A 16463-nucleotide genomic window follows, 5' to 3' on the forward strand; every position below is an offset into this window, starting at 1 on the left:
TTCGCTTCCCAGCCGCTGCGTGAGACCGAGACTCAAGTCAAGGCTCCCGTTAATCCGGACTTTAATCCGCTCTAAATCCCACCTTTAATCTGTTTAATGCCACCTTTGGGAATTAGGATCCCGTGCCGCGGCTCGTACCCACTGAGCCGGGAGGAGGAAGAGGAAGGATGCTCCCACGCTCCCGATGCTGGGCAGCTCCGAATCGCTGGGATGTCGGGGGGTCCCCAGCACCGGGATGAACGGACAGCCACGACCCCCGCGCCCAAACACTCCCGCACCCGCTGCTCTCGGCCGGCAGCACAGCAGCCCCCGTGCCTTCCCCTCTTCCCACGGGTGTTCCATCCCCTCGTGAGGCCGCGGAGGAGGGGGAGCTTTGCCGGAGCCCGGGGCGCTGCCCCCGCTCAGCCCGGTCCAGCAGCGCCCTCCTCAGCTCCCGCTCATCAGCGCCGCCGCTCCCGCCCGCCGTCCCGCGCCGCTCCCACGCGTGATCCTCGTTCCCAGCGCGGCCCCGCCGCCCACCGGTGTCCCTGTCACCCCCGCGTGTCCCCTCCGCCCACCGGTGTACCCGTTCCCCCCGTGCAGCCGGGGGGGGCCCCGAGCCCGCCCCGCGCGCGTTACCGGGACCGGCCCACGCGCGCGGGACCCACGGGGACGCGCCCGCCCCGGCCCCGCCCACGCCCCGTCCGCGCGTTCCCATTGGCTGCTTTGTAGCAAGCCCCGCACCGCCATTGGCTGGCGCCCCCCGCGGGACACGCCCCCTGACCCGCCCCCGCCTCTCCCGGCCCCGCGCGGGACTTGGCGGCGACCGCGGGCGGGAGGCCCCGACCCGCCGGGAACCGGCACCGAGAGCCGGGAACCGGCACCGGGAACCGGACACTGACAGCCGGGAACCGGCACCGGGAACGGGACCTAACGGCCGGGAACCGGCACCGGGGACCGGGAACCGGACATTGGGCATCGGGCACTGGGAACCGGACACCGGGAACCGGCACCGGGCACGGGACACCGGACACCGGGAACCAGCACTGGGAATCAGGACAGACACCGAGAACCGGCACCGGGAACCGGGCACCGGGCACTGGACACAGCGAACCGGCACCGGGAAACGGGAACCGGGAACTGAACATCGGACACCGGGACTGGCACTGGGCATCGAAGACCGAGCACCGGACATCGTCACCGGGCACGCATCGGGGACAGGGCACTGGTAGCGCCTGCGGGGCCCCTCCGGGCAGGGAGAGGCGCCGCGGGAAGCGGGACCCTCGCCTGGCCCCGCCCCGTCCAGCCCCGTCCCGCCCCGTCCGTCCCGCCGGGGGCACCGGAGAAGCCCCGGTCCCGGTCCCGGCCCCGCTCTCCCCGAGGCAGGCTGCAGGTAAGGGCCGGTTCCCCCGGTACCTCCCGGTGCCTCCCAGTTCCTCCCGGTTCCTCCCATCTTCTCCCATCTTCCCCGGTCCGTGGGGGCGGGGGAGCTCGGTACCGGCCCGTTCCGTGCTTGCACTGGGGGCGAAGCCTCTCGTCCCCCACCCCGGGAATCATCCGTGTGTGTGTCCCCCCCCGGCCGGTGTCGGGAGCCCGGCCGGAGAGGAGGTTTGGGAGCGGCGAGGGCCGGGAGCTGCGGGCGGGCAGAGCCCGGAGCTGCCCCGGCCGCCCCCGGATGTGCCGCGGCGTTCCCAGGTGGATAAAACTCGGGGAAAGGGCGATTTCCCCCCAGACTCGCGGGAAATGCGATGGGGCTGGAAAGGGCGCGGGGTCCGGTGGGTGCGGGATAACGGGAGCCGGGAGGAGGCACCGGAGCCACCCCCGTGGGGCTGTCACGGCCCCACGTGCCGGGGCAGGGCCAGGTGCCCCATGGCAGCACTTGGCTTCGAGCATCGCCTGTCCCTCCTCCCAGCCCTGCGCTCCAGAGGATGAAATTCCTCAATTCCTGGAAAGACGAATCCCTTGGGAGAGGCCGGATGGCCCCGGGGGCAGAGCTGGGTGTAAAACTCCCAACTCTGACCGATCTTCCCTGGGGCACTGGAGGATTGGGGCCGTTCCTTACTGACCCCAGGCCCAGCTTTGGATCCGAATTGTCCCGTGGAGTTTTCCTCCCTCCCAGAGCGACTTTGTCCTCCTGATCCCGGGGCAGGAAGCATGTGATGTGCCCTGGCCCCCTCCGCAGCCGGACAGACGGAGGGATGGTGGTTTGGCCTCAGTTTCCCCTCTCCCAGCCTCTGTTTTCTACTTCCCCATGAGTCTCCGTCTGCTCCGAGAGAAGGAGAAAGGAAGTTGCTGCCAGAGAGAGCAGCTTGAGGGCAGCTGGAGAAAGAAAAGGAGGAAATGGAAGGCGAGACAGATGCTCCAAAATAACCCCCCCTTTCCTCCTCTCTGTAAAATAACCCCCTTCCTCCTCCTCTTCCTCTGCCTTTTCTCCATAAAATCCCCCTTTCTTCCTCCTCTTCCTCCTCCCCTCCATAAAGTAACCCCCCCTTCCTCCTCCTTCTCTCCTTAAAATAACCTCCATCCCTCCTCCTCCTGCTCCTTTTCCTCCTCCTCCTCCTCTCCAGCTTGGCAGCTGCCTCCCCCCCGGGGCCCAGGGGGAATTCCTTGGTGCCACACAGCTCCTCAGATCAGCCCCCAGGATGCCCCCCTGCCCTGTGTGGGGGTGGGCACCCCTGAGCCCCCCTCCCTGTGGATGCAGGGTCCCATTCCCACGGGAAGCACTGGCGGGCATTCCCCACCCATGCCCGAGGTTGGCACCGCCGGAGCCCCCTCGGTCGGCGGCTCAGCTCCTTGCACAGACACGTCGGAGCTGCCAGGGCGGATCAGCCCTCCCAGGCAAAACCAAAACCCGTCTCCTTCCCATGGCTGCATCTGCAGCCCCAGCGAGGGCACCTGCGGGAAGGAGGTTTTGGGGCGGAGGAGCTCAGCTCGGTGCCGGAGGCGGAGGGGACGGGGATGGGGACACGCCAAGCGCGAGCAGCGAGCGGGGCAAGGGGGAAGCACCGCGTGCGGCCGTGCCCCGCGGCGTTCCCGGTCCCCCGCAGCATTCCCGGTCCCCGCTCCGGCCGCGGATTCACCCCGGCCTTGCCAAGAAAGGAGCTTTTCTCCGGGCGAGGTGTTTACTCAGTGCCTTCCTCCCGGCCTCACCCCGCTGGGCACACACGCGCCCGGGCAGCGTCTCCGGCTGCTCTTTGCACCCATGGCAACCTGCGAGGGCCGGCAGCCTCCTCCGACCTTCCTCCCGCTCTCCCGCTCCTCTTCCTCGGCTCTCCCGGCGCTGGTAACGGGGGCCTGGGAGCTGCGGGGGTCACGGAGGGTGGGGGACAGGCTGGAGGCACTGCTGGGGCTGGGTGTTGGGTCATGGATGGTGGGGACAGGCTGGAGGCACTGCTGGGGCTGGATGGTGGGACATGGATGGTGGGACAGGACAGGCTGGAGACTGCTGGGGCTGGGTGTTGGGACATGGATGGTGGGATGGGACAGGCTGGAGGCACTGCTGGGGCTGGGTGTTGGGTCATGGATGGTGGGGACAGGCTGGAGGCACTGCTGGGGCTGGGTGTTGGGTCATGGATGGTGGGGACAGGCTGGAGGCACTGCTGGGGCTGGGTGTTGGGGGACAGGCTGGAGGCACTCCTGGGGCTGGGTGTTGGGTCATGGATGGTGGGGACAGGCTGGAGGCACTGCTGGGGCTGGGTGTTGGGTCACAGAGGATGGGGACAGGCTGGAGGCACTGCTGGGGCTGGGTGTTGGGTCATGGATGGTGGGACAGGACAGGCTGGAGGCACTGCTGGGGCTGGGTGTTGGGTCACAGAGGGTGGGGACAGGCTGGAGGCACTGCTGGGGCTCTCAGGTTACTGCCCAGCGCTCCGACCTGGCTCCTGTAATCCAGGAGGGTTTAATTAATTAATAGGGGTTGGAGCACGGGGAAAGCGATGCCGGGGGATGGAGAGCAGAGCAGCGGGATGCCATCCACCCACTTGGCATTCAGCCACAGATTCCCGGCGACTGGGAATGCTGGGGGGCAGAGCAGGGGTGTTTCCCATGGCAGTGGGAGGGAGATCCAGGGAGATCTCCACTATTCAATGTTTATCCTGTTGGGAAACGATGTTTCCGTGTTGGAGGAAACTTGTAGCAAGGCAATCCAAGTTACTACGGCCGGGGTGGGAAGGTGGAGGAGGGAGGGGAGGCGGAAGAGGAGGCAGAGGTGCCTCTGCTCTGAGCTGGAGCTTTGAGGAGCCTCCCCCTCTGCACTGCTCCATGAATTAATTAAGTGCTTTTCCTTTCCTGCATGAAATATTCACCTGCTGCCGAGGGAACTGGGGGGGCTCGGGGCACCAAGCCCATGGAGCCGCGGGTGGGAGCCGGGTGAAAGGGGCAGGCAGGGAGAGGAATCTTTGGAGCAGGTAAAAATGACAGCTGGGATGATATCACTGCTGGGTTGTCACTTGGCAGCTCCCCTGTGGTGCCACCGGTGCCAGGTGACCGTGGGGTGACAGGGTCTTGTCTTCCCCCCTCAGACAGGAGCTTTCTGATGATGGTTGATGATTGATGCTTGTGCCCTCAGTGCTGTGGGAGAGGATTTTTGGGGAAATCAGGTGGCAGCCGGGTGTTGGGTGAGGTGCAAGCCCAGTGGGGTGAACGCCAAACCGGAGATGGGCACGGCACGTGTCTGTCCCCAAGGGGACCGTGTCTGTCACCCTCTGTGTGCTCACCCAGGACACCCCAACCCTCACACCCCCACTCAGAGCTGCAAGACTCCCCCAAAAACCTCCAAATTGGGTGGAAACCCTCCAAGAAAGGGCTGTACCTGTCCCCAAAGCCACTGTTGGGACCGCAGCCCTGCCGCACTCTTCCGGGGCAGGGAGGATCTCGGTGACAGCAGCACTGGGCTGCTCCACTTCGGAAGAAGAAGAAGAAGAAGAAACTGTTTTTTAGGGCGTTTTCATTAAAAAGAAGAAGGGTGTGGGGGGAGCCCAAGCCCTGAGCTGGGCTGGAAACTGCAGCGACAGGAAGGAAGTGAAGTGGGTTATTTCAGGCTGCAGTTGGCTGCTCGGGGCAAGGCTCGACTCTTCCGTGCACTGAGAGCAGCCCCCGGTGAACAATGGGGTCCTGGGGCCCTTCCCGGCAGGAACACGGCTCATTCCGGTGAAATCTCCGGCTGCTGCTGACTCAGCAGCTCCTGCTGGGCCGGGAGGGCCGCGGAGGGCGCCAGGGGAACCGTCCCGGTGCAGCAGGAGGTGAGCCTGCCTTTCCTCGGGGTTTGCAGGAAGCAGCCTATACAGCCACCCCCGGCACTGGAGAGGGAGCTGCATCTCCAGCAAATGCAATCCCTGCATTTTAGGATCTCCATACCCACCTATGCCATTTTGGGGTCCCTAGACCCCCCCCCCCCCAGTAATGCTTTGTGCCTCAGTTTCCCCCCTGGAGCGATGCTCCCGGAGCAGGGGAGGGCTGTGAGCAGCCGGGTGTTGTTTGCTGCAGGGAGCAGAGGGCTGATCCGTTATTCCAGCTGGCATTTGGGAGCCGTGGGCAGCTCGCAGGACTTGGCACTTCCTATTTTTCATGTGCTCTGGAGGTGGAGTTTGCACTCGCTTTATGTCTGTGGTCACCCAGGGCAGAGCTCGGGTGTGGGAATTCCTATTTATCCAGGCACCGTTCCCAGGGCACCCCACACGCCTGGGAGGGAAATTCCAGGCTGTCAACACCACAGCAGAGCCCTGCTCCTTCCGGACAGGATGCCTGGCACGGGTGAAGTGAGTCCCCTCGCAGCCAGGGCAGAGGAGATGGAGCTGCCTCTGCCCATCCTGCCCATCCCTCCCTCCTGGATGCAGCCATTGGAATTCCATGAGCCTGACCCAGGAGCTGCTGTCACTGGGCTCTGCCTTGTCATTTTTGTCTTATTGAGAGCCTCAGCTTGAGGCTCAGGCTGACAAAAATCAATGTTTTCCCAGCGCAGGAAATGCTTCCAAAGCTCCGTGTTTTTCCTGAGGGCTGTAAATAACCCTGCAGGCGACGTCTCTGTCACTGCTCCCGGAATTCTCATCCCCGTGGAGCCTTGGCTGCCCTCGGGTTGGGGAGCTGGTGGCTGGGAGATGCTCAGGGAGCCAGGGCTCAGCACCATCGTCCTGGCATGACTGGGGGAGCCTTGGCCACAGCAGGGGATCCCTGAGGAGCTGGGATTTGCTCCTGAGGGGCTGCTGTGTGCTCCAGAGGTAGGAGCAGCACTGGGATCCCCAGAGGGGTCTGGGACTTTCAGCTTGGCCAGGGGGGAATGGCAGAGCTGCCTGTGATGGGGACAGACTTGGTTCAGTGACAGAATCCCAGAGTTGTGGAATGGTTTGGGTTGGAAAGAGACCAAAAGCTCATCTCATCCCACCCCTGCCAGGGGCAGGGCACCTTCCACTACCCCAGGCTGCTCCAGTCTGGCCTTGGACACTTCCAGGGATCCAGGGACAGCCACAGCTGCTCTGGGCACCCTGTGCCAGGGCCTCAGCTCTCTCTCAGGGAAGAATTCCTTCTTAACATCAAATCTAAACCTGCTCCCTACCCATGAGCAATCTATCCCCATCCATCCTCACACCAGCAGCATCCCTCAGCTGAAATATCTCCTCTCCCCTCCCGGGGATGTATTTATAGGCTGATCCCATCCCCTCCTGCTCTGCCAGGCTCTCCCTGCCATGTGCAGGCTCTTGCAGAAGCAGCTCCCAGCTCTGCCCATCCATCCTGGCTGTTTTCCTGCTGTTCTCCCCTCCCTGTGATTTGTAGCTCTGCGGTTTCCCAGGCCAAGATGCATCTCCAGGGTCGGCGGCGTTTTAATCGTTCCCAGCAGAGTTTAAAGCCGCGCTCTGCCCCAGGTGATGGATTTGGTCCCGCCGGGATGTGGGAGTGGGGCTGTAGGTGAGGCTCCTGTCTGGGTGAATTATTCACCTCTGGAGGAGGCTGGGGCAGCAGCACAACAAGTCCCAGCTCGTGTGGGTGTTCCAGGGTGAGCAGTGCCAGGGAAGAGGGCTCCCAGCCACTGCTGGGTGCTGCAAACCGGCTGTGCCGCCCCGGCCGCGGCCCGACCGGGGTGGATGTGGCACATGGCATCGGGGCTGACTCAGCTGCCACCTGGGCTGTCCCCAGCTCACCCCGCAGGAAATGAGTCAGGTTTTAAGGAAGGAAAACTGTTCAAACGATGGGGCAAGAGTCCTTCCTGCACCAGGAGGAGGGAGGTGTCAGTCCCAGGAGGGACGCCGGGATGGAGGGCCACAGGCAGTGCTCAGGTAGGGACACCTCGCTGGCTGCAAGCTCTCCACAGAGTTTGGGAAAAGAGAGCTGGGAACACCCTGGAACTGATCCCACCAACCAAACCTGGGGCTGAGCTCAGCTCTCACCTGCCCTGGCACCCAGGAGCTCCCTCAGTCTTGCCATTGCCTGGAGATGCTCTTTCTCCTGCCAGAAATCTGCGTGGGGAGGGGAGGAATCACAGAATCATGGACTGGGACATCCCCTGCCATGGACTGGGACACTCCACCGGCCCAGGTGAGATGGGGATGGGTGCAGAGCAGGGACTGACCCGTCTGTGCCTCTTCCCCCGCAGAGATGGACACCTTCAGCACCAAGAACTTGGCCCTGCAGGCCCAGAAGAAGCTCCTGAGCAAAATGGCCACCAAGACCATCGCCAACGCCTTCATCGACGACACCAGCAGCGAGATCCTGGACGAGCTGTACCGGGCCACCAAGGAGTACACCCACAACCGCAAGGAGGCCCAGAAGATCATCAAGAACCTCATCAAGATCGTGATGAAGCTGGGGGTCCTCTACCGCAACGGGCAGTTCAGCCCCGAGGAGCTGCTGGTCATGGAGCGCTTCCGCAAGAAGGTTCACACCTTGGCCATGACGGCCGTCAGCTTCCACCAGATAGACTTCACCTTCGACCGCAGGGTCATGTCCGGCGTGCTGACCGAGTGCCGGGACCTGCTGCACCAGGCGGTCAACGGGCACCTGACGGCCAAGTCCCACTCGCGCATCAACCACGTCTTCAACCACTTTGCGGACTACGAGTTCCTGTCGGCGCTCTACGGCCCGGCCGAGCCCTACCGCAGCCACCTGCAGAGGATCTGCGAGGGGCTCAACAAGATGCTGGAGGAGGAGAGCATCTGAGGCGGGCTCCTGGCAGCCGGACTCTGCCTCCCGCGAGGCCGAAGATGCGGCGTCTGCTCTGACCTTGCCGGGCTCGCCGTCCCCTCCTCCTCCTCCTCCTCCTCCTCTGCAGTGCTCGCTCGTGTTCTCCTCGTTTCTCCAAGAGACTGAACCTCTTGGCTTTGTGTTCCCCTTGCCCAGGGTCTGCAAACCCCTCCCTGCGCTGGGCTGAGCCCTCTCCAGGCCCTCCTGGGATTTTGGGCCCCTGCTGTACAGTTGGATTTCCTTTGCCCACCAAGTGCCTTTAGCTCAGAGTCCAAGGGTTTGGACTCTTTGCCTTGAACTCTGTTCCCTCTGCGGGGAAACTGAACCAAAGACTCGTGGTGTGAAGCACCTCTGAGGTTCTCTGAGCAGGTGGGACGGTGTTGGGGTGAACAGTTCCGAGACCCCCTAACTGCAGGGCTGTGGAACGCCCTGGATCTCTTCCAGCAGCTCCACAACGTGGTGGGAGCAAATCATGGTCCAGACTTGTGCTGGCTGCCTCAGGCAGGACGGTGCTTCTGCCTGGGCTTAGGTGTCCTCAAAGACAAATCCCTGAGGCCAGGAGGATCCCTCCTCACCTGGGGGAGGGCTGGCAGGGAGCTGGGGGGAGCTGCTGCACCCCTGCATCCCTGGAGCCACCCACCAGCCTCCAGTGGTGGTGCCACCTGGCAGCTCCAACGCTGTCCTTGGTGGTCAGCCAAAGCCCCCCTGGGATTTCATCCCTTTTCCACGCCCTTGACTGAGTGATGTTCGTTTTTAGCAAACTCTGTAGCCCTGATGAGTTATTTAAATAAACTCACTGTGTGCCTGGGAGCTCTGTGAGGCTGTTCTAGCAGTGGTGACAGGGACAGGATGAGCCCTGGGACAGCTGGCTTTGCCCCCAGCTGGTGGTGGCTCTCTGTGACCTGGGGTTTGTGCTCTCTGTCCCCTGGCACTGCTGCTGGTCCCTGCTCAGTGGCCCAGCAGCTCCTGCATTTGCACGGACAAAGGGGAATGGCTTCCCCCTGCCAGAGGGCAGGCTTGGATGGGACATTGGGAAGGAGTTCCTCCCTGTGAGGTGGGAGGCCCCAGCAGAGTGCCCAGGGCCAGGCTGGACAGGCCTTGGAGCAGTCTGGGACAGTGGAAGGTGTCCCTGCCCTGTCAAGGGTGGGACTGGAAGAGCTTTAAGGCCTCTCCACACCCCAACCATTCCATGATTTGGTGAGATCCCACCCCCAGCAGACACCCACAGGGGCTCCTCTGCACCCCCACAGCCCCTCGGGGCCCAGGGGCAGAGCCCTGGCAGCAGGGGTGGCTCTGCAGGCAGGCACAGCCCGGAGCAGAGGGGATGCTCAGGTCACTCCCACGCTGAGCTCGGCTCTGAGCACTGGAAGTTGCCCTTTTAGCACCCAAGACACCACACAATCTCCACTGGCCTTATCTCTGTGACCTTCTGGTGCCTCCTGTTCCCTGGATGTCTCCAGGCATGGGCTCCTGCTCCCTTCCCACCTCTGGCACTGATAACCCAACCTTAGAAGATGAAATAAAAGACACAAAGGGCCTCTCTCTGTCATTTCACAGGCCTGGCTGCAGCTGTCACTGATAATTGTGTGACACAGCTTGGGCTGGGGCCAGTGGCCTTTGAGAACAACTCCTGCCCCCCCTGGGCTGCTGTGTGCTGGACAGGAACCAGAGCTGGGAATCCCAGGCAGGTGTAGTGGGATGTGGCTGAGGAATGCCCAACCAGAAAAGCTTTGCTGTTCCCAAGGTGTGTCTGTGTCAGCTGGAAGGACCCCCCAAACCCTCTGCAGCCCCCAAATTCCCCTGGGACCCCTCAGCTCCTCCTGGCCAAGCAGCAACAAAGGTCCACACAGCTGGAGAGGGGAGGAGGGACAAAACAGAGCAGCCTCAGGCCAGAGCATGATGCTTTATTTCTTTATTTGTATTGTACTGCACTTACACAGGAAAGGAATTGCACATTCCCTGTTATTACTCAGGATAAGAAAAAAATCACTTTTCTGTAGGTATAAAATAGTCCCGTGGTTGTGCTGACACATGGAAGTGTTGCCTGGACTGATTCCTGCTTGTGTCAGGATGAGCTGCTCTGCCTTCCCCCAGCCCCACACTCTCCACGGAGTCAGAGCTTTGGCCAATCCCCTCCCTCCCTCCCCTGGAATAATTATTCCCTCCTGTCACGCTGGTGGAGAGAGCAATCCCACCTCCCCTCCAGAGAGGACAGGGTTAACAGCCTCCCTTAGCAGCCCCTTATCTCCCTGCACTGCTCTTCCCGGGCAGGCAGATAAGGAGCCCCTCTGCAGGGAGCTCTGCCCTGCTCAGCAGCTCAGCCGAGCAGGAAGGGCCACGGGAGGATCAGGAGCCTGCTGGGCTGTTACTCTGACACAAGGCAGGACAAATCTGTCCCCAGCCCTCCAGGCCCCACTCGTGTCGGTCCCCAGCACGCTGCAGTGGGGGAAACATAAAAGGTTTGGCCAACCAAAAGAAAAACCCTGCAGGTGAGCAGGAAATCCCTTCCCTGCCGTGCTGGTGTGGCCGTGCCCCCTGCCCAGGGCTGGCCTGGGCTCACAGCTCGTCACGGGGGGTTTTTGCCACAATCATCAGCTTGGACAGCTCGAAACGGAACTTGCCTTCCCTGTGAGACACTGCAGAGAGAGACAGAGAGAAGCCCAGGTCAGCAGATGGAAAAGCAGGAACTAAACAGCCCTGCTGAGCCCTTCCCAGGGTGCTGGGCACTGCCCCTGCCTCCTCCTCCTCCTGACATGCCAGGCTGGGGGAGACACCCCTCCTTACCCTGGCAATTTAACTGGGATGGGCCCCACAAAATCCAGCTGCCAGTGCTGGACTGAGAGCACTGCACCCCCAGCTCCACGGCAGTGCCAGCAGGAACTGAGATAAAGCGGTGCCTGGCGTGTCCCCAGCCCAGCCCCTCAGGCACACACCTGTTGTTTCAGTGATCCCAAACTCCTCCTGCTTTAAGGGGATGTCGTTCAGGGCACCTGCAGCAGCCTGAGACTGAAACAGGAAGGAAGGAGGGCTGAGAGGCTGAGGCAATCCAACAGGTCACAGAATTCAAAGCAACGACTGAAAATGAAGGGGTTTGAGATTTACGTGCAGTGAAAGAATTAAGTGCACAAAGGAAGTCTGAAGGAAAGTCTCTGTCTGTTTTTTTATTTCCTGTTAAACCACGGACTCGTGTCCTTGGGGTGAGTGAAAGCCTCACCCCTGGAAACTGGGAAATGCAAGAATGAGCCAGACAAAAACACCAGCAGAGATTTCATTTGCTTTGTCACATGCAATTTGTTGAGGCAATCCAAGGCTCCCTTTGTGCCCCGGTGCCTTTGGAGCCCCCTCCCAGCAAATCCTGTGACTGAGAGGGCAGGAACACAATGGAGCAGGCTGCCCACCTGCAGCCCCTCTCCTGCCTGCCACCAGTCTCTAATTAGGGACGTGATGGAGCACATTTTATGGCACAGATGTCTAATAAATGTTTTCCATGTCTAATTCATGTTTTGTAGCAGCCTCCCACACTCCTGCTTCCCCGGGATCAGCTGGGACTTACATAAGCCATGGCATACTCTATCTTGGCTCCTTTCACTTCGGCTTTAAACTGGGTAAAGAAGAGATAAGACTTCCCTTGGGGCCTGAAGGAGAAAGCAGAGCCTTTGTCATCGGCACAGAGGTGCAGGGGAGGAGGAGCAGAGGAGTGAGGGATTCCTGGCTCCCTCCCTCCCCCCACAGCCTCCTCTGGGTCTCTCGTAGCTTTTGTGCAGAGCAGGGGAGAGGGGAACAGAGACTTTATAAACCAACAGCTGCACCCAGAGCCCCCAGAGCACCCCCGGGAGAGGAAACCCCTCCCTAACCAGGTGCAAACCCTTGCAGGATCCTTGTCCCTGCCCCGCGGTGGCTGTGCTCAGGACACACCTCCAGATGGAGCAGGAGAAGAGCCCGCTGTCCTCGCTCACTCCGACCGTCATCTGCCACTGCTGCACAGGGGAGACCCGGGCTCAGCGTGGGGAGAACCCTGCGGGGCCAAGCCCCCTCCAGCTGCAGCAGGGGCTCCAGAATCACCCAAGCCCCCTCCAGCTGCAGCAGGAGCTCCAGAATCCCCCAAGCCCCCTCCAGCTGCAGCAGGAGCTCCAGAATCACCCAAGCCCCCTCCAGCTGCAGCAGGAGCTCCAGAATCCCCCAAGCCCCCCCTCCAGCTGCAGCAGGGACTCCAGAATCCCCCAAGCCCCCCCTCCAGCTGCAGCAGGAGCTCCAGAATCCCCCAAGCCCCCCCTCCAGCTGCAGCAGGAGCTCCAGAATCACCCAAACCCCCTCCAGCTGCAGCAGGAGCTCCAGAATCCCCCAAGCCCCCTCCAGCAGGAGCTCCAGAATCCCCCAAGCCCCCTCCAGCTGCAGCAGGAGCTCCAGAATCCCCCAAGCCCCCTCCAGCAGGAGCTCCAGAATCACCCAAGCCCCCTCCAGCAGGAGCTCCAGAATCCCCCACGCCCCCTCCAGCTGCAGCAGGGGTTCCAGAATCCCCCAAGCCCCCTCCAGCTGCAGCAGGAGCTCCAGAATCCCCCAAGCCCCCTCCAGCAGGAGCTCCAGAATCACCCAAGCCCCCTCCAGCTGCAGCAGGAGCTCCAGAATCCCCCACGCCCCCTCCAGCTGCAGCAGGGGTTCCAGAATCCCCCAAGCCCCCTCCAGCTGCAGCAGGAGCTCCAGAATCCCCCAAGCCCCCTCCAGCAGGAGCTCCAGAATCACCCAAGCCCCCTCCAGCTCCAGCAGGAGCTCCAGAATCCCCCAAGCCCCCTCCAGCTGCAGCAGGAGCTCCAGAATCACCCAAGCCCCCTCCAGCTGCAGCAGGAGCTCCAGAATCACCCAAGCCCCCCCTCCAGCTGCAGCAGGAGCTCCAGAATCAGCCACCACCACCCCCAGCCCTCGCTGGCAGCCCCTTCTGCTCCTGCAGTTAGGAGTGTGCTCTCACACAAACCCTTCCCAGCCTCTTTTCCTGTCGGGGTGAGAAAGAGGAGCTGATTGCAGCAGGACTGCCCAGCTCACCTCGTTGGTGCCGCCCTGGGCCGAGTAGGTGAAGGAGCAGCTGTAATCCCCCTGCCAGAGAGAGGAACAGCAGCAGCCTCTTTAGCAGCAGCTCTTCTCCCACAGCACCCAGGAACTGCCGAGAACCCCCCCAGGGCACCAAGTCCAACAGTGCCCAGCACGGCCAAGGCCACGCTGACCCTGTCCCCAAGTGCCACACGGCCTTAAATCCCTCTGGGGATGGGGACTCTGCCAGTGCCACCGTGCCAGTGCCCAGCCTCCCCTTCCATGAGGAATGTTTCCCAATATCCAGCCTAAACCTCCCCTGGCACCACCATTTCCTCCTGCCTGGAGAGCTGGGGTGAGGACTCGTGTTCTGGGGTGCCCAGGGACCCCCAGCCCCTTCTGCACTGGGGCCCTTCCCTCGCTGAACCCCCTCCCAAGCGGACCCTTCTTTCTCTGAGACCCCCTTCCCCTCTCCCTGCCCTTGGGGTACCCCCCCTTCTCCTGGGGGCCTCCTTGCTATAGAAACTGTCCCACCTTGGGGACCCCCTTCTGCTGGAGAACCCCACTTGCGGACTCCTTCCCCTCGAGGACCCCCTTCTCTGTGGAGGCTCCCTCCCTCCTCGAGTACCCCCTCCCTGGGGTCCCCTGCCTTTGGGGCCCCCTTTCCCCTGCAGACCCCTGGGGTCCCCCTGCCCTTGTAGCCCCCTTTGGGGACCCCCTTTCCCCTGCAGACCCCTGGGGTCCCCCTGCCCTTGTAGCCCCCTTTGGGGACCCCCTTTCCCCTGCAGACCCCTGGGGTCCCCCTGCCCTTGTAGCCCCCTTTGGGGACCCCTCTCTCCCTGGGGAGCCCCCCACCCGCTCACCCCGCCCTCCCTCAAGCCCAGCCAATCCCCAGAGCAGGCGATAAGAGTGACGTGTTCCTCAGCCAATCAGCGAGGGGCGCGTACCCTCTCCGCTCCCGCTCCCTCCCTCCGGGCCGCTCACCAGGCTCCGGGAGAAGGAATGAACCTCCCCGCCGGGCCGCACGTCGAACTCGGCGGTGCTCTGGGCCGCGTCCGAGGCCGTGCCCGGTCCCGCGGCCGCGCAGGCCGCCAGGCACAGCAGGGCCGCGGGCACCAGCGCGGCCCACGCGAGCCCGCCGCTCCTCCCGCTGGGCGCCGCCATCTTGGAGAGGAAGCGCGGGTACGGCGGCCGGCAGGGGTCAGCCCGGCGGCGGCACGGCGGCCATGTCGGGTGTGGGCAGGGGCCCGGGCGGGCCGGAGCGGCGGGGAGCGCGGAGGGACAGGGGGACATGGGGACAGAGGGACACGGGCACGGTGGTCAGGAGACAAAGGGACCAGACATTCCTTGGCACAGAGACTCTTCCACCCTTGCCAGGCCTCCTCCAGGGCAGGATCCGGGGCTGTGGCACGGCCCAGCAGGGCCAGCAGCAGCCCCAGGGTCAGGGGGCTCCGGGCTGAGCCCCCCAGCACAGCCGGGGGCTGGGAGCAGGAAAATCCTGGCTTAGAGCAGAGCGGGAGGCACAGAAATGTGTGCCAGCTCCGAGAGGGGCTGGAGGGGGAAGCAGGGACAGGAGGTTGCTCTGCAGAGGCCGTGCCCGGAGCATTCCCTGTGTCCCAGCACGGATCTGGGATGCCTGTGCTTTCACCAAAATCCCTCCCAGAGGATTCTCCAAGATCAATTTACAACCTTTGGTTTGGCCAGCACGAACACACCCAGAGCCCAGCCCAGCCCTGCTCCTCCTCTGGGGACCCTGGGATTTCTGAGCTGCTCCAGCTGTTGTGGGGTGCAGCCTGCACGGCCCAGGACAGAGATCAAGTGCCTGAGACCCCCGAGCACCCAGAGTTTCCACTGACGTGGCTTTCCCAGAGCCAGAGCTGTGGTGGCACCTGTATCCCACCCACGCTGGGAATGGAGATGCCAGGAAGTTTTCCATTCGAGCATCTTTCAGGGCAAGGAGTGACTTTTCTGAGCTAATTCTGTAGCTTGAGGAGTGATTTTGTTTTAAAAATAAGTCCTCAAGAACATCTGTTCTCCCTCCACGCCATCCACCTAAAAATAAAGCCCCACAGGGTGGGTTTTGGGAGAGAAATGCCTCCCAAGCCACTCTCAAGTCCCAAATTCTTGAGGAAAAGTGGTTTTTGTCTGGTTTCCCCAGCACCTGCTGGTGTCTCTGTCATCACCACTCACTCAGGAAATTAACTCAGCTTCATCCTCCAGCTGCAAATCCTCCACCCAGAGCCACCCTGCTCCCATGGCCCTGCCCGGGTGGGGCCTCCCACATCATTTGTGTTTCAATCCCCACAGAGCCTGCTCCATATGGAACAGCTCCGGGACGAGATTTCCCAGCTAATTCCTCTCAGGATTTTCAATCCCCAAAAGAAGATGACCAACCCCTTTCTAAGGTGCCAGAAAGTCCTGCAGCAAGCTGGGGGATCAGAGGAGCCAACAGATCTGCAAACTCCTCTAGACAAGAGCATCTTTAGACATTTTAAGAAACACTCAGCTTTTCGGGGACAGGAAAAAGCAGTTCAAATTAAGCCTAAAAATTCAGCTAGGGAAGCACAAAGCTTCTTACCATCCAGCAGCACCCACCCAGCTGTGAGGAACAGAGGGTGCAGCTTTGCTGGCTGCAGGGTGCTTTCACAGACACATCTCTGAGGTACTTCTTCCACCCCAGTCCCTCCTTTCAGCCCTCTGCCCTCAAAACTCACACCTGAGGTGCTTTGTAGCAGCTAAACCACAACTGCAATATTGGGACAATTATTTGGGCACAGGGACAAGAAGAGGGGGGGAAATCTGCTCCCAGCCATCCCCAGGAACCCAAATGCTCCATCTGGAAGAAGCTCTGCATTTAGAGCAAGCCTCCAGCAGCAGCCTCAGGGTATTAACAGCGGGTTAATTAACAGCAGCTCCCAGGGAGGAAGGCAAAGCAAGGCCAGGTTTGGGAGCTGGGAGGGCGAGCAGAGGCAGGCCCAGCCCTGCACAAGCAGCTCAGCGGGTCCCAGAGCGGGAGCAGAGCAGCTGCAGCCCCAGTCCCACCGCGGGCAGGGAGGGAGGTGCCCACCCCAGGCTGCTGCTGACTGCTCAAGGTCACACTGAGCCGAGCACACGGTCCAGGATTCCCAGCCCTCAGTTGCTTGGATCGTGCTTCCCCCGAGGAACATCAGGGATTTAATATTCTCTCCACTGCTCGGCACAGAAAGAACAGAGCACTTGGCTTGCAGCAGAGCTGCTCTGGCTGTGGCAGCAGCTGCTGCTTCCTCCTGCCCCCCAAAGCAGCCACCACG

General features: G+C 62.1%; 2 protein-coding genes across 5 annotated transcripts; one reads left to right on the forward strand and one right to left on the reverse strand.

Moving 5' to 3' along the window:
- Positions 1-777: 777 nt before the first annotated feature.
- Positions 778-8961, forward strand: TNFAIP8L1 (TNF alpha induced protein 8 like 1). Of its 4 annotated transcripts, none has more exons than XM_059870063.1 (2): positions 778-1372; positions 7565-8961. In XM_059870063.1, the coding sequence occupies exon 2, from the start codon at positions 7567-7569 to the stop codon at positions 8125-8127; it is 561 nt and encodes a 186-aa protein (XP_059726046.1). In that variant the 5' UTR covers positions 778-1372; positions 7565-7566; the 3' UTR covers positions 8128-8961. The 4 variants fall into 4 exon arrangements, with proteins under 4 accessions (XP_059726046.1, XP_059726044.1, XP_059726047.1 ...); XM_059870061.1 differs by lacking the exon at positions 778-1372 and adding an exon at positions 2936-3262; XM_059870064.1 differs by lacking the exon at positions 778-1372 and adding an exon at positions 4356-5219.
- Positions 8962-10048: 1087 nt separating this feature from the next.
- MYDGF (myeloid derived growth factor) lies at positions 10049-14352 on the reverse strand. Its single transcript, XM_059870065.1, has 6 exons — positions 14158-14352; positions 13189-13239; positions 12067-12128; positions 11705-11786; positions 11085-11157; positions 10049-10787 (listed from the first exon to the last, which is right to left on the reverse strand). Exons 1-6 carry the CDS (start codon positions 14335-14337, stop codon positions 10708-10710), a joined length of 528 nt encoding a protein of 175 aa, XP_059726048.1. The 5' UTR covers positions 14338-14352; the 3' UTR covers positions 10049-10707.
- Positions 14353-16463: the final 2111 nt, after the last annotated feature.

This window comes from Haemorhous mexicanus, chromosome 29, assembly GCF_027477595.1.
Source record: "Haemorhous mexicanus isolate bHaeMex1 chromosome 29, bHaeMex1.pri, whole genome shotgun sequence".
Classification (NCBI taxonomy): domain Eukaryota; kingdom Metazoa; phylum Chordata; class Aves; order Passeriformes; family Fringillidae; genus Haemorhous; species Haemorhous mexicanus.